The sequence below is a fragment of the Onychomys torridus genome, chromosome 2 (genome assembly GCF_903995425.1).
Source record: "Onychomys torridus chromosome 2, mOncTor1.1, whole genome shotgun sequence".
Lineage (NCBI taxonomy): Eukaryota > Metazoa > Chordata > Mammalia > Rodentia > Cricetidae > Onychomys > Onychomys torridus.
The window spans coordinates 124,978,319-125,000,618 of NC_050444.1; the positions used below are offsets into that span (position 1 = coordinate 124,978,319).

The 22,300-nt window shown below is 46.3% G+C and overlaps 1 protein-coding gene across 1 annotated transcript; it reads left to right on the forward strand.

Moving 5' to 3' along the window:
- The first annotated feature begins 327 nt into the window (after positions 1-327).
- Positions 328-13,165, forward strand: LOC118578228 (cytochrome c oxidase assembly factor 7). The gene is made up of 3 exons (XM_036178978.1): positions 328-479; positions 3,963-4,103; positions 11,967-13,165. Exons 1-3 carry the CDS (start codon positions 374-376, stop codon positions 12,413-12,415), a joined length of 696 nt encoding a protein of 231 aa, XP_036034871.1. The 5' UTR covers positions 328-373; the 3' UTR covers positions 12,416-13,165.
- Positions 13,166-22,300: the final 9,135 nt, after the last annotated feature.

Below are 22,300 nucleotides of genomic sequence, written 5' to 3' on the forward strand. Positions count from 1 at the left end.
TCTTTTGCAGTGCTGGGAGCACTTGGTGCTGAGCTCCGGCCCAAGGCAGCAAGCTCTGGGAAGGCAGGGACCGACCCGGAGCTCCCGGCCGCCGGAAGGACAGCTGTCTGATCCCGACTGCAGGGAGCAAACTATTAAGGGGCAGAATTTCATCCGATAAGCTGAGGTAGAAGGCCAGGAGGGAGCCTCCCACATAGACGAGGAGGAGCCAGCGGAGGCCGCCACCACTGCCGCAAAGGCTGCTGGGAAGCGGCGGTCATCCCCCGAGTACCGCGGAGCACTGACGTCACGCACGCCGCCGCAAGCCCCGCCCCCTGAGCGGCTCACGTGGCCGAAGGGCGGGGCCCCCGCTCGGTTTGTGGGAGTCAGAGCCATGGCCGGCTTGGTTGACTTCCAGGACGAGGAGCAGGTGAAGTCTTTCCTGGAGAACATGAAAGTGGAGTGCCACTACCAGTGCTACCGCGAGAAGGACCCGGACGGTGAGCGCCGCCCGCGCAGGCGGGGACGTAGAGGAGGGGCGCGAGCGTTTGGCTAGGACGCGGTCACGTGGCGGGCCGAGGACGCCTGAGGACGTGGTCGGGGACACTAGCGGGCTGTGGGCGGGGACTTGGGGTGTGCGGGGGCGGGGCTTCCGTGGAGGGGCGGAGCTCTGGGGCTAGACCAGAGTGGTGCGGTTTAGGATGTAAGGACTGGAACGTGCCACGGTGAAATGGACCCTCCGCTTACATGTCTTTGAAGGAATCGGTTAACGCGCATAGAAAATGAATGAAATATGTGTTGGTAGTAAATCAGCTGTAATTCTAGCATTCGGGAGTCTGAGGCAGGAGGATTTCTTAGAGCTCAGAAGTTACGGACCAGCCTGGGCACATAGCGAAACACGGTCCAAAAGAGGAGTGGATAAAGAGAGTATACTGATGGATGGGTTAAGAGCACTTATGGCGCCAGGCGGTGGTGGTGCTCACCTTTAACCCCAGCACTCGGGAGTAAGAGGCAGGCGGATGTTCGAGGCCAGCCTGGTTTACAGAGCGAGTTCCAGGACAGCCAGGACTGTTATATAGAGAAACCTTGTCTCGGAAAATCAAAAGGGGGGGGGGGGGGGGCATTACTGTTTTTGCCCTCGTGGGGCCGTTTACAAGTGTCTGTAACTACAGTTCCAGGCGATCGATACCTGAGGCTCCACACCAGTTGCACTTATACACACGTATACATAATTTAAAATAATAAAAATTTTGAGACCAAGTCTCATGTAGCCTTGGCAGCAGTGCAGTCCATGCTGGCCGCGGACTTAGAGAACCCCCTTCCTCTGCCTCCTGGGTTTCCAGCATGAGCCACAGGCCTGTTCACATAATTAAATCATCCCTCCCCCCCCCCCGCCCCCGCCCCCGGCCCCCCCCCCCCCCCCCCGCCCCGCTGTGTAGCCCTAGCGGTCCTCAAACTCAGAGATCCACCTGCCTCTGCCCACCAAGTGCTGGGCCACCACTGCCTGGCACGAAATTAATTTTTTTCAAAGGTGAAATAGGATCAAAGAACGTAGTGAAGAGTACAGCACAGTGGGATTGCTTTTGAATGAAGCTTTAAAGGAGGAAACACACCATTGTAGGTCTTTGTCTGGCAGAGGTAACAGCTAAAGAAAAGATCTGAGGCAGAAATGGCCTCTTGTGTGCAGTGAGGTGGTTGAGTGTATGGGTGATTGATACCCGGAGAAGCAGCCAGTGTCTCCGAGTTCTTTTTCTAGAATTTTATTTATTTAAGGGAAAACAGAGAAAAAGGCTCTGGCTGCCCCTCCAGTAGCTTGCAGTCTAGTTGCTATTTCTTGAAACTAGTCCACTACAGAGTGACTGTGTGGATAAGGAAACTTAGATTATTCTTTGGGAGATAGTCCATGTCCCAGCTGAAGAGAAATTTCAGAGGACTTGACCCTTTGGGGTCCCTGAGGAGCAGGGTGGCTGGGCATGGTCTACAGGGGGTGAGTTTATAGTCAGTGGAGGAGAGGTGGGAAAACCAAGTTCTCTTTTGGAAGGCTGAAGTCAGGATCTTCGAGAATTAAATCAAATTAATTTTTGTTTTGCAATCTTGAGGCTCAAACCCAGGGCTTCTGAATGTACTAGGCAAGTTTTCCAACCTCTAGTTCCAGAATTAAGTTTGTACAGGGAGCCTGGACTGCAGTATGTCTGGCCTTTTACGGAAGGGATTTAGAGCTGATTCTGTAGACATGTTTGAGGAGTTTGTGGTAGTTGATGTGTGTTATGTGGAGAATATAGAGCAGCTGAGTGGAGGACAGCCATGTGAGAACTGGCTGAGGCTGGGGATATAGGTCAGTTGGTAGTGTTCACCTAGCATACACAAGGCCCCGAGTTCAATTGCTGTCTTAAACTGGGTATGGTAGCACATGCCTGGCTTGTAATCCTAGCACTCTAGCAGGTGGAGGTAAGAGGGTCAGGGGACAGCCTCAGCTACATAATGAGTTCTGGTCCAGCCTAGACTATATAAGACCCTGTCTCAAAGGAAGAAATAGAACTAAACAAATGGAAATAATATGTGTTATTATTACTTTCAGTGTTAGACTGTCCTCTCACCAGTTAGCTTCCTAGGCAGTCATCCAGGCAGGTGCAAACATACATACCTGTGTAATGCTTTTACAAAGGCCGAGTGAATCTTATTACTGTCCTTCTTTTAAGGGATTTCTCAGTTGGTAGCTTACTTGTATTGTTTTTATTGTGGGGATAGGGCTTGAACAGAAGGCCTCTCACACTCTGTGGTTTGTATTTGTAGTATGCCCATTGTGGGGAGAGGCTGGGGTTCAGTCCTCAGCACTGATGCTGTGTAGGGTCTTCCTTCCTACCCCACACCTCTTTAATTCAGCCATCTCTAACCATATCTGTGAAAGGTTCCTTTCTTCGTCCACCTTTTTGTATTTACAGGCTCTTTCTCCAGGACTTTCTGGCCCCTTTCCATTTCATTCTTTCTTGACATGCTAGGGCTGGACCCACCCAGGACCTTGTACTCTGCTTTGCCATAGAACAACACCTCCAGCGCTCCCCCCCCCCCCATTGTCTTTAAGTACGCGGTGCTTTCTTCATAGTCAGGTCCCAGCTCAGCTCTCATAGTCCTGGGTGGCCCAAACTATGTTCACCATTCTCCTAAGATGCACAACGAACTTTCTCATCATCCTGGCTTATTTCAGTTATAACACTTATTGTTCGAAAACATTGAGTTTCCTTATTGTATTTCCTTCTTACATAGCCTGGGCTGTACTCTTTGACTAGGTTGTGGAGGACCTTGAACTCCTTATCTTGGCTCCACCTTGTGAGTGCTGGGATTATAGGCATGAATTTGCATGCCTGGCTTAGAGTATAAATTTTAGGAGGGCAAACGACAATATTCCCATCAGCTGTGTATATACTTTCACACACATGATAGTTTGTATATGTTTAAATATTTGTTGGCTGAGAGTGAATGAGAAACTATCTTTGATGTTGCTGAGAATGCTAAGGGGCTGGCTAGGATTGGGACACCCAGAAGGGAAACCTGCTCCCCACCACTGTGGTAGCTCCTATATCTATTTTCTGGGCTTCAGGGAGTAAGGACCACCTCATTTCTGGTTTGCTGTTGCAAGAGGAGCCCACAAAGCCTTTTAGGTTTTAGGGTTTGCATTATGGAACTTGCAGGGTGGTTCCACAGCTAACAGAGTGTCAGCCATGGAGGTCAGCTAGTGTTTGAGCTAGGCTGACAGGGATTAATTAGGACGGCAGTGGTAGACTCGTTGCTGGGCGCAGTCTCCTGATCCATCCATTGCTGGCCACAGGGAGACATGGTCCCCTGTAGGAGGGCCTGGACACTGCATTTCTGTGCTAAGTCTGCTTGCCATACTTGAGGAGTAAGAGCTAGACTCCATCTGACTACCTGGACCCCTTGCACAGTTGGCCAGCAGCTGCCAGCATGACAACTCTTCTCTCCTCTAGGTTGCTATCGGCTGGTGGACTATCTGGAGGGAATTCAGAAGAATTTTGATGAAGCCGCCAAGGTGCTGAAGTTCAACTGTGAGGACAATGGGCACAGTGACAGCTGCTATAAGCTGGGGGCCTATTACGTGACTGGAAAAGGTAAGGTACAGGTCTTCACAGGCCTCACAGGCATGGAGGAAGTGTGGTGGGCAGAGTGTGGGCAGGGTCAGCGGAGAGCTGGCGGGACGGCATTGCCCTGTACGTGAAGCCGTCTTTGAGGTGACTGTGGGGCCTTGAGCTAGTTAATTTTTTGTCTTTTTCTTCAAAAATTTCTTGGGCTGGAGAGATGGCGCAGAGGTTAAGAGCACTGGCTGCTCTTCCAGAGGTCCTGAGTTCAATTCCCAGCAACCACATGGTGGCTCACAACCATCTGTAATGAGATCTGGCGCCCTCTTCTGTATACATAATAAATCAATCAATCAAAAAAGTTTCTTTAAATTACATTTACTTACTTGTTCTGGTGTGGAGTCCGAGTGTACCATGTCCTACACGTGGAGGTCAAAGGACAACTAGCAAAAGTTGGTTCTGAGAATTGGACCCAGGTCATCGGACTTGTCAGCGACAAGTCACTTCTCTTGCTCTTAGTAAACGATTCTTTGAGACAGGGCCTCTCTACATGACCCTGGCTGTCCTGGATCTCGCTCTGTAGACCAGGCTGGCCTCTCACAGAGATCTGCCTGTCTCTACCTCCTGAGCGCTGAGTTTAAAGGCGTGCGCCACCAGGTCTGGCTCATATTTTTTTTTTTTTAGGATATGGTTTTACTGTAGTTTTGTTGGGTGTTCTGGCTAAAGTCATCGGAAAGGAGGGAACCCTAATTGAGAAAACGCCTCCATAAAGTCAGGCTGTAAGCAACCCTGCAAGGCATTTTCTAAATTAGTGATTGATCAGAGAGGGCCCCAGCCCATTGTGGATGGGGACACTCCCGGGCAGGTGATGGTCCTGGGTTCTATAAGAAAGCAGGCTGTGGTCTACAAAGCGAGTTCCAGGACAGCCAAGACTATTAACACAGAGAAACCTTGTCTCAAAAAAAAAAAAAAAAAAAGAAAAAGAAAAAGAAAAAAAAAGTAAGAAAGAAAAAGAAAAAAAAAGATTTAAAAAAAGAAAAGAAAGCAAGCTAAGAAAACCAGGGATGGATTATGGATGCAGAAGAATAAGCTAAATGAACCTTTTCTTCTCCAGCTTGTTTTTGGTCATGGTGTTTAATCACAGCAATAGAAACCCTCACTAAGACACTGGTCTAGAATTCAATTTGTAGTCTAAGCTGGCCTGGAATTTTCAGGACCCTCCTGCCTCTGCTTCCTGAATGAGAAATTACAGATTAGCTGCTGCTGAAAGGACCAGCCTTCAGCAGCTCAGGAATTGAAGGACACACACATATACACACAGACACACAGACACACAGACACACACACACACACACACCAGGATCTCACCTACATAATACATTTCATGTATTGCAAGTAAAAAACAAATTATCCTAAGAACCCACATACATCCATGTCCAAGTAACTTGTTAGAAACTAACAAAGTTTAAGCAAGCAAGGTACTTTTCTCAGCCAGGTCTTTTACTGGCAGGCTGCATTTTGCAGTTACAAAAGGATCAATCAGCTGGGCAGTGGTGGTGCACGCCTTTAATCCCAGCACTCGGGAGGCAGAGGCAGGCAGATCTCTGTGAGTTCGAGGCCAGCCTGGTCTACCAAGTGAGTTCCAGAAAAGGTGCAAAGCTACACAGAGAAACCCTGTCTCGAAAAACCAAAAAAAAAAAAGGATCAATCATTTTATTATTTTTTTTTTAACTTTTTTGTTTTGTTTTTGATTTTGTTTTTTTTTTTTTGAGACAGGGTTTTTCTGTGTTGTATTGGAACCTGTCCTGGATGTCACTCTGTAGACCAGGCTGGCCTTGAACTCACAGAGATCTGCCACCTATGCCCAACTCATCAATAGTTTTTTATTGAGAAGTTGAGAGCAGAAATGGTTAACAAGGAATTAATCTTTGATCATCAGCCTCTGCTAGCAGGAAAGGTATGTCAGCCAGCAATAACCAGGCTGCCATTGTTTTTGTTCCTGACTTTAATGAGCCCCTCACTTAACTATTTGAACCTTTCTAAACATTAAATTGTTCCCCAAGGTATTCTACCTCAAATCCATTAACAAAAACACCTTAACCTGAATTTACTAACCATCTACATCTATGAATTCTTTTTAAGGGTGGTGGTTGAGTCATTAATCTGCTCCAGCAGCAATGCTTGGAAAAAGTCAATCACTATTATTCTAAGTACCGGTGACACTGCCCGGTGAGGGGCTAGAAGCCCCCTGAGAGTCTTCATACAACTCATAGACTGTGAGGGGTGTGTTGCTGGCAAGGGAACTAAGCAGAGGTATGTTTAATAATAGGACATGTAGTCCCTGGGCTCTGCCTCTCCAAGGCTCACTCTGGAGTGGCTTTGCTGACCACCTGGCTGTGTTTCCTGTGGGAGCCCCCAGAAGTTTCCTTGTGAGACCTGAGTCTGCCTGACACAGCAGGGCTGCATAAGGGGATGATTTGACCACAGGCAAGGTCGCCAGGGTCTGCACTTGGCACCATCCTGGAGGGAGATCTTTTGCTCCTCCGCTTGGCATTCCTGTAAAAGCCCTTTGGCAGAGACAGTCAGGGCCTGATGGATGAGGATCCAGGCCCTCCTGAGGCTATTCTGTGTTTCTGTCTGTCTCTCTCTCCAGCTTTATTTCTATCCAGTATTTCCTGTTGCTCCTGCTCAAGAGTACCCTGGGGTAAAGTTCCATGAGTTTCAAAGCTGTCTGTCGGTCCCCTCGCATGGCCCCTGACAATCTGGCATGACAACCATCCCAGCCTTAGCTAGTCACTTTCAACTCCGTGTCCCAGTAAACTGCCATTTACAGAGCCTGGACTTAAATAGTTGGGTTACAGATTGAGAGTCTGCCTCAGAATTCAAAAGAAAAAGAAAAACAAAATGGAAGTGTAGTTGAAGTTTTCCTGTGTCCACCTAGCTCCTGCAGCTGCTCAGACCCAAGTAAACACACAAAGGCTTATAGTAATTAAAACTGTTCAGCCATTTGCTGAGGCTAACTATTGACTAGCTCTTGCACTTAAATTAACCCATAATTCTTATTTAGCCATGTGGCTTGGTACCTTTTCTCAGTTCTGCCTTCACATCTTGCTTCCTCTGTATCTGGCTGGCGACTCCTGACTCAGCCTTCCTCTTCCCAGAATTCTCTTCTCTGCTTGTCCCGCCTATACTTCCTGCCTGGCTACTGGCCAATCAGCACTTTATTTATTAACCAATCAGAGCAACACATTCACGCATACAGAGCAATATCCACAGCATGAAAGCTGTAGCTCTTACTCCATAGTTTATTGTGAAGGATAGATAGTATAGGTATGAAATGCCCACTTGAGTAGATTATAGACCACCAAGAATACAAGGCCAATGAAAAGTCCTTTATTTCCTAGGGCCTGAGAACAGGCTCATACCAGAAAGAACTCTCTACTTGAGGTGAAGCAGGGTGAATTTCTAAAGTCCAAATCACAATTACATCACATTAGAGGCATGGGAGGGTGGAAAGGGATGGGGGGGAAGGGAGGGGTCAGTTTGTTAAAACAATTTGTTTTATATGGTAAAACAATGAACCTCCAGAAGCTACATGAGAACGTTCTGCTCAGCAGGATGTGGTGCTGAGGGTGCTGGGGAGCAGTTAGATAAGTTAGATTAGCTAGGACAAAATGGAGTTACTTTGGGCAGTTCAGGTAAAGATATTAGTGTGTGGGCTGTAGAGATGGCTCAGCTGTTAAGAGCACTTGTTCTTGCAGAGAACCCAGGTTCACAACCATTTGTAACTCCAGTTCCAGGAGATTTGACTTCTGACCTCAGGCACTAGACACATACATGGTACACATACATATAAACAGGCAAAATACTCAAAATAAATTCAATTTAAAAATAAAAAGTAGTAAAGTGACGGGCGGTGGTGGTGCATGCCTTTAAGCCCAGCACTCTGGAGGCAGAGACAGGTGGATTTCCATGAGTTTGAGGCCAGCCTGGTCTACAGAGTGAGTTCCAGAATAGCCAGGGCTACACAGAGAAACCCTGTCTCAACAAACAAACAAACATATATATAGTAAAGCTAACAGGGTGTACTGAGCACAGAATAAGAACTGAGATATTATGCCTTATATTTTTTCTCATGCTCTAATTGGCCTTATATCCTAAGTAATGCTAAGTTTTTGCCAGATAACAAGTTTCCCTCTTTGCTTCTGTGGCTTAGGAATGTGAGGTTGGTTTAGCTGGGTACCTTGGTCAGAACACTGGCAAGGAAGTAGTACTGCAGTTGTTGGAAGGTGTGATTGAAGTTGCTCTTCAGATGTTGACTTAATTCACTGGCCTGATAGCAAAGGCCTTGTCTCCTGTCAGCTATTGTCAGGGGACCTGTGATCCCGTGACTGATCTCTCCATATCTCTCTGCTGTGCTGGAGTCTCCTAATGATCTGCCTTTAGCTTTCTGCCGGGTAAGTAGCCCGACAGAGAATCCAGAAAGGATGAGAGCAGTGGCTTAGTGGTTCACACTGGCTGCTTTCCTTGGAGACCTGGGTTCCATTCATAGCACCCACATGGCAGTTACAACTATTTGTAGCTGCAATTCCAGGGGATCTGATGCCCTCCTCTGGCCTCTGCAGATATTAGGCATTCAGGTGATACACAGATATACATGCAGGTACTCACCTGTACTCATTAAATAAGTTTAAAAAGTTCCAAGTCTCCTCTGAGATTCATGCATTCTCTTAACTGTGATCCCCAGTAAGTCAGAATCAAAAAGCAGATCACATACTTCCAACATTCATTGGCACAGGATCTACATTACCATTCCAAAACATAGGGAAGGGGACCAAGCAAGACCTAAAACCAGCTGGGCAAACTCCAAACTCTGCATCTCCATGTATGATGTCAAAACTCTCTTCAGATCTCAAACTCCATTCAACTTTGTTGACTGCAACACACTTCTTTCTCTTGGGCTGGTTCCACTCCCTGTTAGCAGCTTTTCTTGGCAAGTATCCCACAGCTCTGGCATTCCAGCATCTTGGGGTCTCCAACCCAATCCAAGCTTCAACTTCACAGCTTCACAAAATGCTCTCTCTAGGCCTTCATTCAGGGACACCCTTGACATATGTCTGGCCTCATCGGCTTTCCTTAGTCGCTGAGGGAAATTCCATAACCCCTTTCTTCAGTCCTTAACTCTAAAGCCAGAACCACATGGCCAAAGTTGCCAAGTTCTGCTGCTTGCTGGGGCTGGAACATGGTCCCCTCATTCAATTACATCTTCACCAACTTTCTATTTTTGATGATTCCCTTCACTACCTAAGCTTGGCTGTCCTGAAACTGGATCTATAGACCGGGCTAGCCTCAAACTCCGAGATCTGTCAGCCTCTGCCTTCTGAGTGCTGGAATTAAAGGCATGCACCACCACACCTGGTTCTAAGCTTTCTTTAATTCCTTTTCACAAGTTGGAAACTTAGCTGAACGAGATCTTGCCCTGAGGTCACCTCACCACTCTTTATTCCATTTCTTGATCTGTTTATCTCCTTCAACACAGGACTTAGCTCCAGTCCACTTCCTGGTGCTCCTTTTCTCCTCAAAAAATTGTCCTTGCTCAGCTTGATCCTTTTCATTATAAAACTTTATAAGCATGACTAGTAATAACCACACAGCAGAGTCAGTACTAAGCTGTTTCAAGGTTTCCTTGGCCATCAGAATTAATCCTGATCTTTTCACTTTTACCTCAGGCAGACTCTTCAGACAAGGTCAAAAAGCAGCCACATTCTTTACCAAAATATCACAAGAACAATCTCTAGGCCACATATTAATATTCTTCTCCTCTGAAGCCTCTTGAGTCAGGGGACCCATGGTTCAAATAACTTAGTACAATTGTCTTCCATGCTTCTACTAGTATGACCCATTAAGCATTGCTTAAAACATTCCACTGCTTTCCTAACCCAAACTTACAAAGTCCATATTATTCCAAATAGAAACTTGTTCTGGCCTATCACAGCAATACCTCATTCCGTGGTACTAGTTTCTGTCTTAGTTAGGATTCCTATTTCTGTGAAGAGACACCATGACCATGGCAACTCTTATAAAGGAAGACATTTAACTAGGTGGCTTATGATTCAGAGGTTCAGTCCATTATCATCGTGGGACATGGCAGCATGCAGGCAGTCATGGTGCTGGAAAGGTAGCTGAGAATTTTACATCTTGTGTAAGTAACAGGAAGTGGTCTCACTGGGTATGGTTTGAGCATATATGAGACCTCAAAGCCCACTTCCACAAGGACACACTGCCTCCAACAAGGCCATACCTCCTAATAGTGCCATTCCCTTTGAGGGGCATTTTCTTTCTTTCTTTCTTTCTTTCTTTCTTTCTTTCTTTCTTTCTTTCGATTTATTTATTTATTACACATACAGTGTTCTGTCTACATGTCAAGAAGAGGGCACCAGATCTCATTATAGATGGTTGTGAGCCACTATATGGTTGCTGGGATTGAACTCGGGACCTCTGGAAGAACAGCCAGTGCCCTTAACCTCTGAGCCACCTCTCCAGCCCGGCATTTTCTTTCAAACTACCACACTGAATAAATAAGAAAAGGTTGAATGCTGCTTTTTTTTTAATTTATTTTTATTTTATGTGCCTTCATATATGTCTGGGTAAGGGTGTTAGGTCCCCCAGAACTGGAGTTACAGACAGCTGTGAGCCTAGGACCTCTGGAAGAGCAGTCAGTGCTCTTAACTGCTGAGCCATCTCTCCATTCCCTGAATGCTACTTTTTTTTAAACAACCTTATTATGCAGCTTAGGTAGTCTCAAACTTTGGCTCTCCCGCCTCTGCGTCCTCCGTGCTAGGGTTGTGTATAGCATTATGGCGTACACCTCCACTCCCAGTTCCTGTGCCATTTCTTTTTCCAGGTTTTTTGTTTGGGTGGGGGAGGGGAGTAGGTGTTGTTTGTTTTATTTGTAATAGGGTCTCTCTATTAGGTAGTTCTGGCTGTCTTGGAACTCACAGGCATCCACCTGCCTCTGCCTCCCAAGGGCTAGGACTAAAGGTGTGCATTCACCACCTTTAGCTTTGGTTTTGTTTGTTTTTTTTTCTTTTTTTTAGTCTGCCCTGGGAAATTATTTCCAGGAGCTTTGTTGGATCAGAATCCTTAGGTACACCAGATCCCTGTGCACAGAGACTTGGCATAAACACCCACACATCCTTCCTTCCCTTCAAATCATTTCTAGCTTGTGCTACCTAATACAGTATAAACACTAATGTAAATAGTTGTACCATGTACTGTTCTGGGAATGACAGGGAAAGTCCATATATTTTTAGCACACAGTTTTTTTTTTCCCTGAATATTTTCAGTCCATGGTTGGTTAAATTTGCAGCTGCTGTCTGGTTTGAATGCTGTAATAATGTTCATAACTAATGGAATCTGCATATGCAGAACTCATAAATATGTAGGGCCAACTGTATATTTAGATTAAGGAACATTGAATTGCTTATTTTAAAAATTCTCTGTTCTCACTGTAGCTCATGTGGTAGTCTCTGGTGCTCTAAGTTGACATGTCTCTTCCTGTCTTGGCTTCCCTGTGAGACACGGCATGTGAACCAAAGATTCCATGACTACCAAACTGGCTACCAAACTGGCTACCAAACTGGCTACCAAACTGGCTACCTTCCTCCATGTTACTTTAGCTCACGGAACTTCACTCAGGGATTGTTCCTTAACCTTGGCCAGAAAGAAAAAGGTTCAGCCCTGGTTGCAGCGGGTGGGGGATTGATTTTTTGGGGGGATTGGGGGGGGTACTAGGGATTGAACCCAAGCCTTCTGACATTGTTAGGCAAGAGCCCCACCACTGAGTTATCTGCCCAGCCCTTGACTTTACATTTTCTTTGTTTTTTATGTTTGTAGGTGGCCTGACTCAGGACCTAAAGGCTGCATCTGCCTGCTTTCTGATGGCCTGTGAGAAACCAGGAAAGAAGTCTGTGGAATCATGTCACAATGTTGGACTCCTGGCACATGATGGACAGGTCAATGAGGATGGCCAGCCTGACCTGGGAAAGGCCAGGGACTACTACACCAGGGCCTGCGATGGTGGCTTTGCAGCCAGCTGCTTCAACCTCAGTGCCATGTTTCTACAGGGTGCCCCTGGCTTCCCCAAGGACATGGGTTTGGCATGTAAATATTCAATGAAGGCCTGTGACCTGGGCCATGTCTGGGCCTGTGCCAATGCCAGCCGTATGTACAAACTGGGGGATGGTGTTGATAAGGACGAGGCCAAGGCTGAAATGCTGAAAAATCGGGCCCAGCAGCTGCACAAAGAACAGCAGAAAAACGTCCAGCCTCTAACGTTTGGGTAACGTGTGGCCCATCCTCCCAAGCAACAGACAACTTGACATTGGCACCTCTCTCGTGAGGCCAGACGAGCCCCGGGAGGTCAGTCAGTGCCACCTGCACCAGAGTGTCGCCTGCTGGGAGTGGCTGGAAGTGTGTGTTTCAGTAAATAATCCTTTGTGTGCATTCTGCGAAGACACCCACATTATGGAAGTTTTAATTTCTAAACTGGACCTTTGAAAAATAGAAGCAAACTGTAGAGCCATAGCCTTTTGGGGTTGGGAGACAAAGAGAAGTTGGGAAATTTAGCAGCCACAGGCCTCAAAGAATCAGCTATCCTTATCATTTTGGTGGGAAGATCTTGAAAATTAGAAAGTATCCTAATTTGCATAACAGAGGTCTTGAGGAGCTAAGCACAGCGCAGTCACGACTGCCGCCCTCTGCCTTATGTAACCACAGTGTGGGCTCCTTGCCTCTCCAGTCAGACCTCTCCACAGAGTTAACAGGGATCAGGAGCTCTGTGCCCCATGAAAGTTGAAGGTAGTTAATGCCTTGCGGTGGCCAAAGACAACAAGACCTAAGTGTCCTCTCCTCTAGATAAGAAATTTACAGTTAAAAATTAACCTCCTCAGCTACCTCTGCTCCTCAGGGGAAGACAGAGGACTCTTGAAGCAGCTCCACCTAGGAATTTGGGACAGGGATGGCAATGAACAGAGCCTTTTTCTTTTGGCGGGGTGGGGAGGGGTGTTCGAGACAAGGTTTCTCTGTGTAACAGCCCTGGCTGTCCTGGAACTCTCTGTAGACCAGGCTGGCCTCGAACTCACAGAGATCTGCCTGCCTCTGCCTCCCAGTGCTGGGATTAAAGGCGTACGCCACCGTCACATGGCTGGGATTGAAGGCATGCACCTACGCCGCCACCACCACATGGCTGCTGCCGTTCTGAACAGGCCTCATGCTGCCTATGCTGGCCTTAAACTCCCAGCCTGCCTCAGCTATGCCAGGCTGGACTGAACTTGTTAAACTGTCCAGATGAATGAACTGTTTCAGTTGGTTTATTTATCTGTTATGCTCTTATTCTACAGACCTTGGCAGGCTGGAATGTGTTCGTCATGGTGGCTGTGCCTTTTTCTTTTTTGCCTTGTGTGTGTGTGTGTGCTTTTTAATACTTTTTTTCCCTTCCATTGTCTCTATTTGTCACCAGGGGGCGAGCGTGTCCTTTTCCTCTGATAGCTGGTCGGCTGTAGCTATCACTGCCCTGGTCTCCTTTCCCGTCAGGCCCTAGAAGGCAAGCCTGCCTTGAGCATTGTGAGCTCAGCCAGCTGCCCTCTCAAGCTGACAGGGCCTGTCCCTAGTGGAGAGAGAGCTTTTAAAAGCCGTCAAGTTTGTTTTTAGGATACCTTGAAAATTGCGTTGTGTGATTGGCTGCGGTAGGCCAACACACACAGGGAAAGATGCTAATCATGGGGGCTTATGCATGGAAACCACTTGAACTCTTCTGCTGTCCTGGGACTGCACAGCGGAAGGAGGAAACCGAGTCTTGCAAGCTGTCCTCTGACCTGCATGCAGGAGTGCACACACAGTAAAAACAAATGTAGTAAGAACTACGAAACAGTAGACAGTCAATGCAAAGAGCTGAAAGCCGTGTGCAGTGGTGCACACTCTGGAGACAGGCAGCCTGACGTACATAGGAAGTTCCTAGCCAAGAGAACCCACCAGAAGTGGCCGGTGCATGTGTGAGATGTCCTCTGCAGCATGTCAGGCAGGTACAAACTGCACCGAGCACACTGCTACGACTGTAGAGGCTAAAACACACCAAATGCAGGCGAGATTGGGGAGAGACAAGGACTTGCCTCACCCATGAAAACAAAAGATGGCTTAGCCACGTGGGAGGAGGGTTCATCGGTATTTAACAAAACTACACATACTGTGTCTTGGTGGTCCTGCCTCTTTATATTTCCCCAGGGGAATTAGAAGTATACTCATACAAAAGCCAGCACATGAGTTTTCATAGCAGCCAAAACTTGGAAGCAACACAGATGCCCTTCAGTAGATGAAAGGGTTTAAATGATACAGACAGTAGACTATCTAGTACTAAAAAGAATGAGTTAGTCGCAAGAGATGTCGAGGTTATTACTGAAGGAAAGGCCAAATCTGAAAGGGGTACTTTTTTGTTTGTTTTTTTGTTTTTTGAGACAGGGTTTCTCTGTGTAGCTTTGGAGCCTGTCCTGGAACTCTAGCCCAGGCTGGCATAGAACTCACAGAGATCTGCCTGCCTCTGCCTCCCGAGTGCTGGCATTAAAGGTGTGTGCCATCGCCACCTGGGGTTACATTCTTGATTCCAAGTACTGGTGTCCTCAAAAAAAGTGATAGAAGAAAGAGCCTGGCAGTGTGGCTCCGTGGTGGAAGGCTGAGTTCCTGGGTTCTGCAGGTTCCAGGACTACAGGAAAAGTTGAGGTGGCAAGCTGCAGAGATGGCTTTGTGTATAAGAGCACTCACTGCTCTTGCAGGGGACCTGAGTATGATTCCATCACTCACCTGATGGCTCAGAACCTTCTAACTCCATTTCCAGGGGAGCTTATACCCTCTTCTTGCCTTGGTAGGCAGTAGGCATGTATATGGTAACACAGGTATATATATACAGGCAAAAGTCTTATGCACAACAGAAAAATCTAAAAAACGTTCATGTGGTAGGGTGGCTAGAGAAGAGATTTTAGGTCATGAGGCCACTTTCTATGGTTCTCTTGATGGTGAGTACAGGTCTTCAGCCATTTGTACAAATTGGTAAAATGTGAAATAAGAGTGAATTCTAGGGCTGGAGAGATGGCTCAGTGACTGCTCTTCCTGAGGTTCAGAGTTCAATTCCCAGCAACTACATGGTGGCTCACAACCATCTGTAATGAGATCTGGTGGTTTCTTCTGGCCTGAAGACAGAACACTGAATGCATAATAAATAAATAAATCTTAAAAAAAATAAAATAAAGACTTTTTCCTAAAAGAAACACACACACATACAGAGGAAAAAGTAGATTTGAAAATCAAACACAGTTGCTGGGTGGTGGTGGCACACACCTGCAGAGGCAGGCTGATCTCTGTGAGTTTGAGGCCAGCCTGGTCTACAGAGCGAGATCCAGGACAGGCTCCAAAGCTACACAGAGAGACCCTGTCTCACAACAACAACAACAACAAAAAAATGGTGGCTCATACAGTATAGATATATGCACACTCAGAAGGCAGAGAGAAAAAGATTGCCAAAGGTTCATGGCAAGCTAGCTCTACATAGCAAGTTCAAGGCCAGCCAAGACCTTGTCTCAAAAAAGAACCACACCCAGCCATCTCTAGCCTCAAAAAAAAAAAAAAAAAAAAAAAAAAAAAAAAAGGAAAAAAAAAGAGTGAATTCTAATGTAAGCGAGGACTTTGGGGACGATGTGTTCACGTAGGCTCATCATTTATAAGGTGCCTTCTGCTGAAGGTGTTAGGATGTCTCTCTAAAGGCTGGTTCTTCATATGTTGGAAATTGCTGTATTGTCTCAATTTTGCTGTGAGCCAAAACCTGTAAGAAAATGGATTCAAGAGAGAATCACACTGAGACACTACCTCACACCCAGTAGGACCGCTATGACTAAAATAAACATCAAGTATAGAGAAACTGGAACCTTATGCACTGTTGATGGGAATGTGAACGTTTAGAAATACATTGCGTTTTTGTTTATGAAATCACTTGAAAAGATTTGTAGCTATCAACATAGCAGAGAAAATGCCTGGATTCTGGCTCTTACAGATGTGTACAGTTCTGGGTTAGTCAGAGGCAGACCAAGCCTATGCGTTTAGAGCACCTGACAATGAGAAAAATAGGAAATTTTAAGTTAGCCCTGTGAGCCAGTAATTCCACTTCTGCTTACCTACGTGCAGGAACTGAGAGCTGGATCTCCAGGGACTTCTCTGTAGCCTGTGTTCATAGTAGCATCAGCCAAAGGTCAAGAAAAACAGCATGCTGTACACAGTACGATGTAAGTAGCATTGGTATTTGCCTGCATGTGTGTTGATGTGAGAATGTCAGATCTCCCAGAACTGGAGTTACAGACAGTTGTGAACTGCCATATGTGTGCTGGGAATTGAACCAGGGTCCTCGGGAGGAGCAGTCAGTGCTCTTAACTGCTGAACTATCTCTCCAGCTCCCAAATTAACTCTTTTTAAGATTAAGAATTGGGGGACTGGAGAGATGGCTCAGAGGTTAAAAGCACTGACTGTTCTTCCGGAGGTCCTGAGTTCAATTCCCAGCACCCACATGGTGGCTCACAACCATCTGTAATGAGAACTGGCGCCCTCTTCTGTATACATAATAAATAAATAAATCTTTTTTAAAAATTAAGAATTGGAACTGGAGAGATGATTGAGAGCACTTGTTCTGGCAGAGGACCTGGGTTAGATTCCCAGTGCCCACATAGTGCCTTACAGTCATCCCTAACTACAGCTCCAAGGCACCCAGTGCCCTCTTCTGACCTCCAAAGACACCAGGCACACGGATGTATGCACACATGGAGATAAACATACATATACAAATTTTTCTTCTAATTAGGAATTTGAGCCAGACGGTGGTGGTGCATGCCTTTAATCCCAGCACTTGGGAGGCAGAGGCAGGTGGACAAGGCCAGCCTGGTCATAGAGTGAGTGCAGGACAGCCAGGGCTACCCAGAGAAACCCTATCTTGGTCTTGAAAATCAAAATGAAACAAAAAATTGTATATCTATCCTTTCAGTTAAACAATGGCTTTTGTGATTTTGAGGAGTTCCTTTACTTGACTGTTGGGTGCTTACTCTTTTGTGTGGAGTAGTTCCTGCCCAGGACCCAAGGCACCTATGTCATTAGGTCACATCCTGAGATGGAGCTGGGAACAATAGAGAAGGTTAGCTGTCAAAATGTTACATTTCCAGCCAGATGTGGTGTAGACTTGTAATCCCTGCACTGGGGTGATTCAGGCAAGATGATTGAATTCCAAGCCAGCTTGGGCTGCATAATGAGGCCCTGTCTCAAGAGAAAAAAAAAATTCCAGCGTGGGACACATGGATGGTGTGGGGCCTGAGCTAAGGAACGTGAGGCAAGGGGGGGGGGGAGGTTGAGGCAACCGGATAGGCAGAATTTAGAGTGCAGTCAAGCATGAATTTAAAGAGAAACATAAATTGTAGCTCAGGCAATTCCAAGGACAGTGGGAGTCATTCATAATGATTTGACGCTTGTGTGAAGGGGTTGGAACAAGAAACAGCTGTTTGCTGCTTTAAAGATAAATAATATATTTTAAAATAAGTTACATTTTTGGTTTGTTTTTTAAAATTTTTTTGTAAAGACAGCACAGCAGAGAAAGTGTCTTGACTCTGTCTTGCAGGTGTGCGCCATTCTGGATTAGTGAAACAGACTAAACAGGGCTCCCAACAGGAATAAGAAAAAAATAATTGTTTTAGGGGCTAAGACGTCTCAGTGGGTAAGGGTGCTTGCCACCCAAACCTGACGATTGGAGTTCAGTCCCCAGAACCCCCAACCATGGTGAAAGAAACCAACCTGGAATCTCCCTTTGTGTCTGTAGCATGCAGGCACCCGTACACACTAACAATGATAGTGACGATAAAAATCTAAATTCGTTTTTAGTAAGCTTCGGCTGCCAAGCTTTTGCAGCATAGACCTTCCACTTTGAAGTCCACCTCTTGGTTTGCGGTGGTTGTGAGGACCCAGACTGCAGTTTTTAGGTCCAAAGGGCATACACTGGTTTCCACTCTTTGTTCTGCATTTTATTGACTCTCTGACCTTGGACAAGTTACCCAACCTTCAGTGTTGAGGTGGAGATAAGGAAGCCCTCTAATAGGTCCTTGGAAGGATTAAGTAATAGCCTTTATCACAGAATGATGGACTTTAAAGACAGGCTACAGCTAGATCATTGTTTCTTGCCACGCGGCGGCATTGTTAGCTTCTGTGGGAGTCTAGCTTTTAAAACAGGCGTCATCATTTCACTATCAGGGGAACCAGGGAGGAGGCTTTCCAGGGGGGGTTTGATGGCACAGAGCAGCTGCAAGAGGTGGGCCTGGGGCGGGGGACTTGGGGCCCCACCATCCTCTCCTTTTTCTGCTGCCGGAACACAGTCCCTGAGAACTGCACCTGCTGGGGGCTCAGAGTGGAAACTATTCCCAGCTGTTGTCCCCTCACAGGCCTGAGGAGTGCCGATTGTATTACAGTTTCTGTTACCAGGCCTCCCCACTGTTTAAATGGGAAAGACAAGCCTCTGCCCAGCGTATGTCTCCCCACCCCCATGCCAATTCCTGCCACTGTATTTAGCTCCATCTTGTTCCTTACTTAGGCGTCTGCGTCTGGGAACTGCCGCTAGTCCCTGCTCTACCACCCAACAACAAAAAGATGGCCTGCCACACATGCTAACTGTGGGGGTGGGGGATGTTCGTTAACCACTGATGATCAGTACATAATGTGTGCATCCACCGCACTGTATACCTCGGATATATCCATTTTTCACTTGTCAATGTATTATGAGTGAAATAGAAATAACAAAAAATAGCCGGGTTGCCTATGCTGGGTTCTTTCCTGGAACCCCTTTTCTCTTTTCTCTCCCAGGCTGGAAGGTTGCACGTTCCTCCAGGCTGCAGGGATGTGGTTTTCTCTGCTCCCTCACATAGCTTCCATCCACCACAGCCCTGCTGACACTTGCCGGGCTCTCTGTATTTATGGTCTCTGCTCCTCAGAAGACTGAGTTCTCGGGGAGCAGGGGTTTGGGTCGGTTCTTTCTCTACCCTGGCACCTGAGGGAGGCTGGGCACATCCCAGGCCTTCAGTGGCTACTTGCTGAGAAGACTTGACAGCTTCCTCCACCAAGACAAATCAGACCTAGGCTCCTTCTCATACATAAGCTCTATGTGGTTGAGGGCTGTAAATGAATGCCTCCCCAACCCCAGTCTGCGGACCACGTGGCTTAAACATGCAGTAGATAAGATCAGCTCTGCTTTCACTGGGCTCTGAGCTTAACAACAAAATTTCTTTTTGAATTTTGATATAATGAAGGGGCAGGACCCAGAATTGCCACCCTGGCATCTTAAAGCATGTGTTTGGTCATTTAATGCCAGCAGACCAATATTAATGTCCTTTTGGCCAAAGACTCCTAAGTAGGCCACATATTCTTGGAATACTGAGGGAGGACTGAATGCAGGTGATGGGCATGAGTTAAGGAAAGATAATACAAAGCTGGTGACTTTTCTAGTTCTAACTCTGTCATGGATTTTTTTTTTTTTTTTTTTTTTTTTTTGCTGGTAGATAAATACATAAAATATATTCAATACCAAAAGTGTGGAATTTAATGTGAAGCTCAGCAGCTGTTCTAAAGGTCAGTTTCACTGTGTGGAAATCAGCGCGATATATAGATTTGGGGTCTGGTTAATTTTCTTTCTTTCTTCCTTTCTCTCTCTCCTTCCTTCCTCTCTTCCTTCCTCTCTTCCTTCCTTTCTTCCTTCCTTCCTTCCTTCCTCTCTCCCTTCCTTCCTTCCTTCCTTTCTTTCTTCCTTGTTTTTTGAGAAAAGGTTTCTCTGTGTAGCCCTGGCTGTCCTAGAACTCACTCTATAGATCAGGCTCACTTCAAACTCACAGAGATCTGCCTGCCTCTGCCTCCCAAATGCTAGGATTAAAGGTGTGTGACACCACCTCCCAGTAATATGTTATGGGTTTTTTTGAAATTTTTTTTAAAATTTGCAAGTTTATTAAAATAATAATTTTTTTTTTTTGAGCTGAGGATCGAACCCCGGGCCTTGCGCTTTGCTAGGCAAGTGCTCTACCACTGAGCTAAATCTCCAACCCCTAAAATAATAATTTTTGAAAATTATTTTATTGTTATTATTATTTTTTTTATACAGAATCTCCTTACACAGTCCTGGCTGTCCTAGAACATTCACTGTGTAGACTGCCTGAACTTGAACTCACATAGGATCTCCTGCTTCTGCCTCCCAAGTACTGGGATTAAAGGCATGCATCATACACCTGGATAAAATTATTTTTTTTAAAGTAATTGATGATCAAGCCAGGCATAGGAGCTGACACCTTAATCCCAGCACTCAGGAGGGAGAGACAGGTGGATCTCTGTGAGTTCCAGGGCAGCCAGCCTAGCTATGTAGAGAGACCCTGTCTTAAAAAAGAAAATAATAATAATTGATGGTCTTTGTTCATTATAACTACTTGTTAACAGAGACCAAGAGCTCTATCCTCTTTCAGTCCCTGAGGTTTTTATCTCTAGCATTAAGTACCTACCTCCCCTTCTCCTGGGGCATCTTTCAAACAGAGGGATTCTAGGGTCCACCTTGACCTAGGGAATGGCAGCCTGGAATTCAAACAAACAAACCCCGAGGAGTCATGTGCACTCAGGCAAGGCAGTCTGTGCCAGCAACTGAAGTAGATCCTCCTTGGCTAGACACTGTGCCCTCTCTGCATCCCAGCCCCACAGTCTCGGTATTTCTGGTTGTTGTTTTGGTTTTGAGGCACAATTTCATGTATTCCAGGCTGGCCTCGAATTCACTGTGCAGCCAAAGATGGCTTTGAATTCTGGGTCTTCCTGCCTCCACCTCTAAATGGACCACAACACCCAGTTTATGCAATGGTGGGGATTGAACCCAAGGCCTTCTGCATGCTAAGCAAGCACCACCAGCTGAGCTACATGCCTAGCCCCAGCTGTAGCTTTTCAGACACAGCCACACTGCAACATCTTGCTTTCTTGCTCCTTGGCATGAACCTGCACAACTAATAGTCTCAAAACTCAGCCCAAATGTTGCCTCCTGGAAGCCCTCCTGGATGCTCAAGACATGTGCCTCTCCATCTCTTTTCACAGGGTTTATAACAGTGAAGTGCCTGGAGTAAGTGTCGGGAGCATGGATTACACTTTTTTGTTTGTTTGTTTGTTTTGTTTTGTTTTTCAAGACAAGGTTTCTCTGTGTAATTTTGGTGCCTGTCCTAGATCTCATTCTGTAGACCAGGCTGGCCTCGAACTCACAGAGATCCGCCTGGCTCTGCCTCCCAAGTGCTGGGTGTACCACCACCGCCCAGCAGGATTATACCTTTTCTACTCAATGTCATACATGTGTACTGAAGGGAAGGGATGGGAAAGAAAACTGGAGACAACTCCTATCTTCCAACAAGTTCACTGAGCATTGCAATGGCAGTACTTTGGAGAAATGCTTGGTCATGGAAATGGACGTTAGCTGGATGTGGTAACAGATGTCCATAAACCCAATACCCAGGCAGGAGGACTGCTGTGAGGTTGAGGCCAATCTGACCTACATAGTTTAGAGCCAGCCTGGGATACACAGAAAGGAAAAAACAAACAAAAACCGAAGTGTCTGAAGTGTGTGTCCTCTATGAGCCTGTTTCCCTCATCTCTGAAGTAGACAGTATTCACTTCAGGTTAATGTCAAGGTTAAAGGATTAAATGAGGTGCCCAGCTTAACGCCTGCCGCTTCCTAATTTCTCCTGGAAGTGGGACCAGCCTTATTTCACACCCATCTAGAGAGCAGAAGTAGAACCAGTGGACCGTCGCCTGGACACAGACCTCAGAGTATAGAAACCGAGTACAAGGAAGAACATTACGCTTGGCAGAATGGGAAAGCTCAGTGAACTTCTGTGAACTTCCGGTCCTAGGCACATGCAAGCCACACTAGGTGCTGGAAGGCCAGGGCTGATGAAGAGGTAATGCTTCTAGGTAAAATTTAGTAGGAAGGGGTGTGGAAAATCTGAAACACAGCAGCCAGATGAGGCATTCTGTTTGCTTCAGTCAGCGCTGCCTTGCTGCAACGGAGTACCCGAGACAGCTGACCTTATAAGAAGAGGTTGATTTAGCTCACAGTTCTGGAAGTTCAAAATCTACGTCACAGAAGAGACTGT

Coding starts and splice junctions, on each gene's coding strand:
- LOC118578228 (XM_036178978.1), top strand. CDS start 374: ATGGCCGGCTTGGTTGACTTCCAGGACGAGGAGCAGGTGAAGTCTTTC. Junction 480..3,962: donor CCGCGAGAAGGACCCGGACG/GTGAGCGCCGCC, acceptor TCTCTCCTCTAG/GTTGCTATCGGCTGGTGGAC. Junction 4,104..11,966: donor CTATTACGTGACTGGAAAAG/GTAAGGTACAGG, acceptor TTATGTTTGTAG/GTGGCCTGACTCAGGACCTA.